Raw genomic sequence first — 9,111 nt, 5'->3', positions numbered from 1 at the left:
GGGAAAATTTAGGATAATAGATTTTAAGTATATTTTTTGTCGTTAAATTGGTAGGAAAGTTTACCATAAAAATTGTCGGTGAATAGTGTTTTCCCGGAAAAATTTGTCAGAGTTTCCCCGGTAAATTGGTTGGAAAGTTCACCAGAAAAATTATCGGTGAATAGTGTTTTGCCGGAAAATGTTGTTGGATGAATAGTAATCTTGACCAGAGGAATAGTGAACTTGACTGGAAGCTGATCGGAAAAGTGGCCAGAAAAATCACCGGCGGTTGTCGGCGGCTTAATGGTGACCGGAGGCTGCTGTCGGCAGCAAGTCGATTTGAGGGTGTTCGTCGGGGGTCAAATCGGAAAAAGGGGAGGCGGCAGCTGGTTTTCTGGTGGTTCTCGGATCTCCGGCTCGACGAAGGAAGGCATCCGGTGGTGGCTCATGGCGGTTCCGGCAGCCGAAGGGAGAGAGAGATTAGTGGGATAGATAGAGATGAGAGAAAGGTGAATTTGTGAGAAATGAGGGAGACCCTCTTTTCTTTATATAGGATATGCAATCCCGATCCAACGGTCTGAATCCAATCTCATCCAACGGTCTAAATTAAAGCCTAGTTTTCAACCTTATCCTTAGCAAGAAACAAGCGTTCCGTGAAATTCGAGTGGCGACGTTTTCATTTACGAACTCAAATAATAGATTATATTCTAAGACTAATGGTACGAACGATAGTCGTTAACTCAAACCGTAGCTATCCTAACGAAGCGATTGAAAGTTATAACCGGATATTATTCGATTACAGTTACACACTTTTTTCGTAAAAGAGTCGAGACGACGTACGACGGGAAAGTTAGCTCCTAAATCAAATACTACATCAAAATCTGATTTGTAATATATAACTAACTTTTCATTCCGAGACCCGAAACTGACCCCACACAGCGAAACTTAAGGAAGAATGCGAACTTCTTGGCGAAAACAGGTGTTTAGTTGTCTCAACCCTATCCATAACGGCTCAGGGTATTTTTCGGGCATAAAAAGTTAGGAACATGATAATTTCCTAAATTAAACAGGGCTCGTAGGAAAATTGATCGGGAATCGAAATTCATTTCCTAAGACACCCCATGACTCAACCGAAGGTCGTGATTTGACACTTAACAGGCGTTTAGCCATTACCTAGTTGTTTAATTTCTTAAAACAGTCGTATCTTTTGCATACGAATTCCGTATTGAACGTTCTTTATATTTTCGAACTTAGGTGAACATGTATTGCGAGACTTGAGTGAGTGCTTCGCTTATAACCGTTTAATATGAATTTTTAGTTTTTCAGACGTATTAATAGGGTTACGATTTGTGTTTTATGATTCGTTTGAGATTTCCATCAATGGAAGTAAGATAATATTTCATATCTTATTTTAATTGTAATGAAACTATTTATTTTCCAAAAGATGCACTAAAACTCAATATATCAAATTACAAAGAGGTTCGCGGTGACTAGACAATCTATAGTTTTATACCTAAATTCCGGGATGTCGGTGTATAAGTAGTTTTTTATACATGATAGAGTTAGCATGATATGATTGCAAAGTGTATGTTATCAAAGTTAATACTATATATTCTTTAAATTAAATAGTTTAAGTAATTGCATGAACTTTAAAGAAACTTTAGGCAAGTTCGAACAGAATTCTACCTATTTGGCCTTCTTTATTTTTAGTCAAGTTTTTACGGTGTAACTATCTTATCTGTTAAATGTAAATTCAAAGAAACGTCAAAGAAAATGATTAGAAAATTACCGACATGTAATATTTCGCCGTTATCATTAACAATTGGAAATTGGAATATAAGGTTTAGAATTTGTTTTGATTCTTTACCACAATGAGTGTCAGTGTGTCATAGAAAAACAATTTTTATTGAAAATCTCTCCAACTAATTTAGGACAGCTAATGAAAAGTTGCTAAGGTATTGTTAAGCAAATTTTAAAAGTTCAAATTATTTATTATTTCATAACCATCATTTGGTGCTACTTGTTTTTTATTTGCAAATTTATTTTATTGTTTTTTGTCTTAAAAGTTGACTGCATAAAAAAGATAACCAAAAAGATAATCAGTTGTCAGTTGGTCATCCCAGCTAATCCCACTTAGCTGGGGATGGTAGTTTTAATATGTTTATTATTAATTTATTACAGTTTTATAGGTTATTATCGTTAATAAATTAATGCTAATAAATTAATATGAGTGTTTGAATGCACAAACACAAAATAGCTTCTCCTATTGTTAAATAAACATTTTTGTGTTCGATCAAATTCTATAAAAATAAAAAATAAAAAATCAGTACAACGGAAGAATATAGTTCTATTATTTAATCGGTTAGACTTTGAATTTTTTAATAAAAAACTACATAAAACTTTTTGTAAACTGAATTTTCGTACTATATATAAGTTAATAAGCACATAAAATATGAATGAAAAAAAAAAAGTTTCATATAACACCCGCTTAAAAACAGAGATTAAAATAACGAACATTAAAATTTAAAATAACAAACTGTAAAAAAGGAAATGCACAATCAATTTTAAGCAAATGCTCCATTGCTATAGGAAAAGAACAAACCTCATACAGGCAAATCTCTCTCTATACCTTTACATCAAATAAAAAAATCAAACGATAATACAACCAATCAAAGTACACAATTCCAATTCCGATTCCGATTCCGTAGTTGTTCTTGTGGTTTTGTTACACGATTCCATTCCAACATCAAATTAGAACGAAAACCGTATTCCATTACTCGCTGCAAATAAATTATACTCTTCAACTTCAACAACATCCTTTCCACAAGCATAACCATCTCCCAATCCCTTCAATCCAACACCGGAATCAATCTCAACCGACCCGTTCGAAAGATCCACCGGCCCACCAAAATGGAATAGCGAAAACTCCGTATTACCCTTCATTGTTTTCTCACAATTCCCATTTTGCCCTCCTTTGATGGGAGGAGATGCTGTTTCAATTTCAATCACCTTGTTGACATGTGGGACCGATTGGTACATTGGATGTTGACTGTGGTTAACTAACGGTGGAGCCAAAGGACTATAATGATGGAATTGCGAATTCCCATTCCAATTGTACCCGATTGGACTCGGGAATAGGTAATGGTTTGGATGTGGCGGTGGGAACGGAATTGGCACCCAAGGGACTGGACTTTGATGGTAATAACCCATGGAAGGAGGTTGAAACACCGGAAAGTGGATTCCTTGAGGTTGTAATGGAGGTTGACTAACCGGAATGGAATCTGTAATTCCGTTGTTCTTTTCATTTGGTAATTCCTTTGTGTTTAGTGGGGTTTCTTTTATTATAATTACATCTTCTGAATCCGATGTAGACGAGGATTCTAAATTTTGGGTGGTAGATGAAACCGAAGTATTTCCATCTCCTTCGCTTAGACACGATGAACTATCGGAATTGGAATTGCTAATTGTTGTATCAACTTCTGTATTTTTCAATTCCTTCAAATCATTCTCTTCGGTGTTTATTGTGTTCTCGTTTGATAAATCAGGGTTCACAGGGTCGGTTTTGAAAGTAGGAGGGGTGTAAGTGTATCTTTTCTGTGTTTCCATAGGTTCCCATGTTTTCTTCACACATTGTGAATCTCTGTTGGTTTTATTTCTGTTGGCTTTATCATGAACATATTCCGATTTAGGTCTGTAATCGGTTTGGTAACAATTACAACCATGAGGGGCATATCTGTCATTTGACTTGTTATGAGAACAATGTAACCTTGATGATCCATTAGACCTTATGTTGACCCGTGGACTGTTGTTTCTTAACAGTCTGTTATTTTCAGATACCACTGGAAATCGTCCTCTGTCAGACCACTTTAAGGATTGATCCCAGAATTTTGATTTCCTCCGAGGATGTTGAATGTCGGAATCAGGATTCCGATCATGGTTTGAATTCTGCTCTTCCGGAATGTAATCTTCCGATAACACGGAATCTTGTTCTGATTTGCATTGCAAATTTATGGTGTCATTGGCATGTGTTGGCTCCTCTTCTTCCTCATGGGGAATGGAAACAGGGATTACTTGATTCCGTTGACAATTCTCTCTTTCCTTTTCTAATTCCTTATTCCGGAGTCTCTCTTTCCTACGAAGTTTCTTTTCCTTTTCTTTTGCCCTTCTTCGCTCCTTTCTTTCTTCTTCATCTCTCTTTTCCTTCTCTTCTTCTTCAAGGAGTTTAAACTACACAAACAAGAGTTGTAAAATCCACCATACATGAATTATGCTTCCTAAAATGATGTATTTGGAATGGAATAGAAAATTCTTGAAAGGAGTCTGAGATTCCTTTCATTTTGTTAATTTGACACATTTTTATTTATAATTTTTTTAATGACACAAATCTTTTATAAGAACTTCATGATTTAATTCATTTCATTCCTACAGTCGAACTAAACATGATCACAGAATGTAATGACTCTTTGTGATTCCATTCCTTTGTGATTCCATTCCATTGAACCAAATAAGAGCAATGGTGGGAGGTAAAGGTTTTACCTGTTTTTCCAAGGTGATGATGTCTTTGCATGCGACAAGAAGACGTTCTTCCAACAATTTTAGTGCAAGAGATACAAAAATGCTATGTGCATTTTGACGTGCAGTTCCTTCTCTAAAAGCCTTTTCAACTTGTTCCTTGAAAATAACAGTTGCAGCATCCAATAGAAATTCTCGTGCAAGTTCGGGGCTTTTCGCGTGTTTTTGAGGTCGGGAACATTCTCCATCCATCTCAATTCCATCGTTGTCCATGGAATCATCATCCTGAAATCATCGTATGATGGAATCAACAAAAAGAATGGAATTGTCCATTCCATTGGAATGAGAAAAAAAGCTGTTTGTTTTGCTTGATGGAATGGGTTGTATTATTCTTGAAGCAATGTGATTCCTTCAATGGCATAACTTTCTTTTAACTTTTTGTTTGTTTAATAGTGAAAAAAAATATAAATTTTATTATAATTTATTTGGGGTTTAATGGGATTTCAATATTTCATACCTCTTCTTCCTCGGCCTCTTCTGCATGTTCAAAGAACCTCCTAATGCTTTCACCTCTTGTAATTGTAACAAAACCATCTCCAACAACAAGCCTACAATGCACACATTGTTGACCTTTCAAAGCATGAGCTTTGACCGAAAGCTCACTATATCTTCCATCTTTTTTCCATGCCCTTAAAGTGATATAACATGCATGTAAACCTTCAAGGTCAAGACCATTGACTTGAACCCTTACATTCAAACCAACATTTTCAAACTCTAATATATCTGATTTTCCTTCTGCAGTTCCAACAGCCCATTCATAGTGATGATATGTTCCTGCTGAGTCAGCATAAGTTTGATGCCAATCAGCTCGGATTGTGTCTCTTGTTACCTGCATTGTCCAATTTAGTTACAAAAATCATGTTGGATTTGGATTTTAATCATTTTATTAAAAAAGTTATAAAAGATTTGGTGATTTGTGGTAAAACAAACAGACCTCGTATTGGAAACTTGTATCAGCCACACAAAAAAAGGAAGTGCAACGAGGTTCTTTTCTCATTCGTTTTAATTCTTTTAGCTCTTTGAATTCACGAATAACATTCTTTCTGCAATCTCTACAGAATCTCTTGCTATCAAACCTGTAGCATAAGATTAGGGATAATTGGGACTAAAAAAAAATACTAAAAGAGTTGATGGAAGAAACTGTTAGGGTCTATTTGGTTGGATGGAATGGAATGACGAAAGACTGGAATGAGTCATTACATTCCATGATCATGTTTGGTTGGCTTTTAGGAATGTAATGAATTGTCATATGTAAATATAAGGTGTAGTTAGAATACTATTCTATATGTTATAAGATTTATTATATAGATAAATACAAGGTATAGTTAAAACACTATTTTATATGTTATTTTATTAGCAAATACTTAATCCACTAATGTATTTCAATTGCCAATAGATGTTAGTAGGAATAAGAACATACCTGTACATTAGGCGTTCCATAAAATCTTCCTCCTTCATCTTTAGAAGAGAATGCCGTGTCTCTTCCCCCAATGCAGACCAAAAGTCAACCAAAGTGTCAACAGAAAGTCTAGCAGTATGCAAGGCACATGTTTCGCGGGTCCCATGACCTCTCCCATACCCCACCGTTCCTTGGCTGATCCACCCTCGACCTCCACCACCACATGCATCAGGATAGAGTAATTCACGCTCCCTTTCCCTTGCTCTTGCACTACCAAACACCTGATTGAGTCAAATGTGAAATACAATACAAGAGATTAGGCTTCCACAAAAAAGAAGTAACATAACAATTAGATAATTGTAGAATTAAGTACATTTTGTAACCCCTTGAGAGATTTTGAATGTAAATAGCAATCCAAGAGGGTAAGTGTCCCATCACGAGTTGTAGTTAAACCTCCCCAAGGGTGGACAGCTGGATCTTGAATGTCATCATCACAATCATCTTCATTGTTTCTATTGTTTGAGGTTCTGCATCCATTAACTATTGCATCCTGCTGTAAAGACTTCCCATACATGACAATCTGTAAAAAACCTTCCAGCAGTAGCCCGTTGCATCTGGAGCAATAGATGTTTTTTCTAGCTTGTTCAAATAGAGTCTGCTTATCAACTCTCAGAAGCTTTTGCCTAGCTTGTGGTGACAACCCATTCCAAAACTACAATAGATACAGAAATGAGAAACCTGATCACTAACAAGTTCCAAAATAATGAACTTTACAGGTAATATACTGCATTATAAGTTATAACTATGACTGAGTTGTTTAAATGTATCATGTATGTAATCTTGAACTATGTCAAAATACTTTTGATCAAAGAAAATGTTGAGCCTCAAGCTTGCTTTATCAGACAGAACAAAATCATGTCAAGTCTGACATATTTTGCAGTTTTGATGTTTAGCAGCACATGTCACAACAGCCATTTTAACTGCCTCCACCACTAATACTCATATACATTCTCAATGCCCTTCCTTGACAAAAGAGTTGTTTACACTAGTTACATGTTCAAACTATCCAATTAACCATGAGAATCATTCTCAAGAGTCAAGACTATGAATCTAAGTAAACACGGAAATCATAATAACCAAGTGACAATATCAATAAGGTCCAAACTTAAGCTCTAAGTTGTTCTAAGGAAATGCCAAATAATTTGTTAAAATGATACATATATGAACAAACAAATTTACACCTAAAATAACAAAATTAAATCAAAATTAAGAACCTTCTGGAGTTGATTGCAACTAACATCATTCCGATGCTTAGACCAGAATCCACTCGACGAAACTGATCCATTTGACGACAACGAGTAAGACGTCGTCGTATCGCCATCGCCGCCACTAAATTGGCAATCACACGCTAATTCCGGCATCGTTTTCCTTAACCTCACGCACATTCCTTCCTCAAATTCTCCATTTACCGAATCCAGTCTCCGATTAAATACAAAACTTCTTCACAGAATTAAAAACAATCTGATCCAGAAAAATTGATAGAAGAAAGGAAATATTAAATTTGGTTAGATTAGATCGTTTAATTGATGTGAGATTTCAATCTGAATTATTCGAGATTATTGATGTGTACCTGAAGAAATGATTTGTTGGAAGGATCTCTAAGAATTTATTAGAGAGCGAGAAAGAAGCAAATGGACGCAGGGAATTTCGATGAGATTTAGTTGTGTGCGTATATATTGATATCGTTGTATGTGTGGAGAGAGAGAGAGAGAGAGAGAGAGAGAGAGAGAGAGAGAGAGGGTGTTGTGACCTGTGTGGCTTGAGCAGGGGTGCACGGTAATACGGAGGAGGCACTGTTATGTTATCATTATATATTCATTTATTTATATATATATATATATATATATATATATATTTATATATAAGATTGATAACTACCAAAATTACAATCGGATTCGCTCATTTATTAATTATTATTGTATTTTTTTCTGCTCTTTTACTTAAAAAAATGGTTTTTTTAATAAGAAATATTAAATAATGCACACCTACTTTTATTTATGTATCCCAATAATAAAGTAATAACTAAAAGTTTGTTTATGTTTTTTTTAATCTACAAAGCATAATTTAACATGTTAAACCCATAAAATGATATTTATCTTATTATTAAGATAAATGTAAATCATACCGGTAATATTTTAACATGTTAAACCCATAATTTAAAATATTGTATTGTAAAATTCTACAAAACATAAATTATTGTGTACAGAAAAAAAAAAATTGTTATGTACGAATGATTACCATGTTTTTTTTTATTTTTACGAAATACCTTAAAATTTAGCACTCTTGCAAAGTCATTTCTAAATCCATGGGATCCCTATACAAAGGTTTTTGAAATTAGAATAATATGCATGTTTATTAGTATTCAACATACATAAATACATGTGGGATTTTTTTAATTAATTTGATATATCGAGACATTATGTATGGATTATAACCGGTTTTTAACTATTTAAATGACATATTTAATATTTAACATTAAAATCACAAGTTTAATAGTTTATATTATATAAAAAGGACAATGAACCAAATAATTACAAAACTAACAGTGGTTTGATATAATATTAATGTAAAATGGTTACCTATTTTGTCATGTGTAAAAGCTGCCATTATTTCGACAATATGACAACACTATTCTCCGTCATGTAGGGTAGAACATGGCAACATTTTTTTGGTAATAAGTTAATAGAAAATAGACAAAATTGTAGAAATAGTCCTTATGGTTTTCAAATTTTTTTAGTAAGTTCCAAAAAATGGTTTATTTGTAAAAATGGTTCTTTTTTTGACGTTTAAGTTGTGGATTTGGTCCCTAAAAATAATATATGTTAATCTACTCTATTAAATTTGCTCAAATGATTGTTTTGCCCTTCATTATATATTTTCAGTTAATAGCCAAAGTTTGATTGAATTAAAGCTCCTCCACCGCCATTGAAAATCAATATCATTCGAAAAGTCTTCAACCACTTTCGCAGCAACATAAATCATGTGTAAGAAGATAGTTGGATACAATTCAAAAGTGTTGGGGTTCAAAGGTTGTGAGATGTTGAAATTGTCTTTGTTATTTGTAATATCGAATATTGGATTGTATTTTATTTTAAGGACTA

At 34.1% G+C, this 9,111-nt stretch overlaps 1 protein-coding gene across 1 annotated transcript; it reads right to left on the bottom strand.

The window, feature by feature from the left end:
* Positions 1 to 2,480: 2,480 nt before the first annotated feature.
* Positions 2,481 to 7,790, bottom strand: LOC145159715 (uncharacterized). The gene is made up of 8 exons (XM_079078738.1): positions 7,581 to 7,790; positions 7,225 to 7,471; positions 6,324 to 6,662; positions 5,972 to 6,231; positions 5,486 to 5,627; positions 5,009 to 5,380; positions 4,516 to 4,776; positions 2,481 to 4,206 (listed from the first exon to the last, which is right to left on the bottom strand). Exons 2-8 carry the CDS (start codon positions 7,393 to 7,395, stop codon positions 2,731 to 2,733), a joined length of 3,021 nt encoding a protein of 1,006 aa, XP_078934864.1. The 5' UTR covers positions 7,396 to 7,471; positions 7,581 to 7,790; the 3' UTR covers positions 2,481 to 2,730.
* Positions 7,791 to 9,111: the final 1,321 nt, after the last annotated feature.

Source organism: Lactuca virosa, chromosome 2 (genome assembly GCF_052849685.1).
Source record: "Lactuca virosa cultivar CGN04683 chromosome 2, Lactuca_virosa_CGN04683_v6, whole genome shotgun sequence".
NCBI lineage: Eukaryota > Viridiplantae > Streptophyta > Magnoliopsida > Asterales > Asteraceae > Lactuca > Lactuca virosa.
Note: the sequence above shows the minus strand (reverse complement) of the source record. Positions and strands in the feature narration are given on the sequence as shown.

Bases quoted from the DNA above. Each gene is read 5' to 3' on its own strand.
- LOC145159715 (XM_079078738.1), bottom strand. From the start codon at position 7,395: ATGTGCGTGAGGTTAAGGAAAACGATGCCGGAATTAGCGTGTGATTGC. The intron at 6,232-6,323 runs GTACTTAATTCT...TGACTCAATCAG, and splicing joins CTCTCAAGGGGTTACAAAAT to GTGTTTGGTAGTGCAAGAGC. The intron at 5,381-5,485 runs GTCTGTTTGTTT...TGGACAATGCAG, and splicing joins ATACAAGTTTCCAATACGAG to GTAACAAGAGACACAATCCG.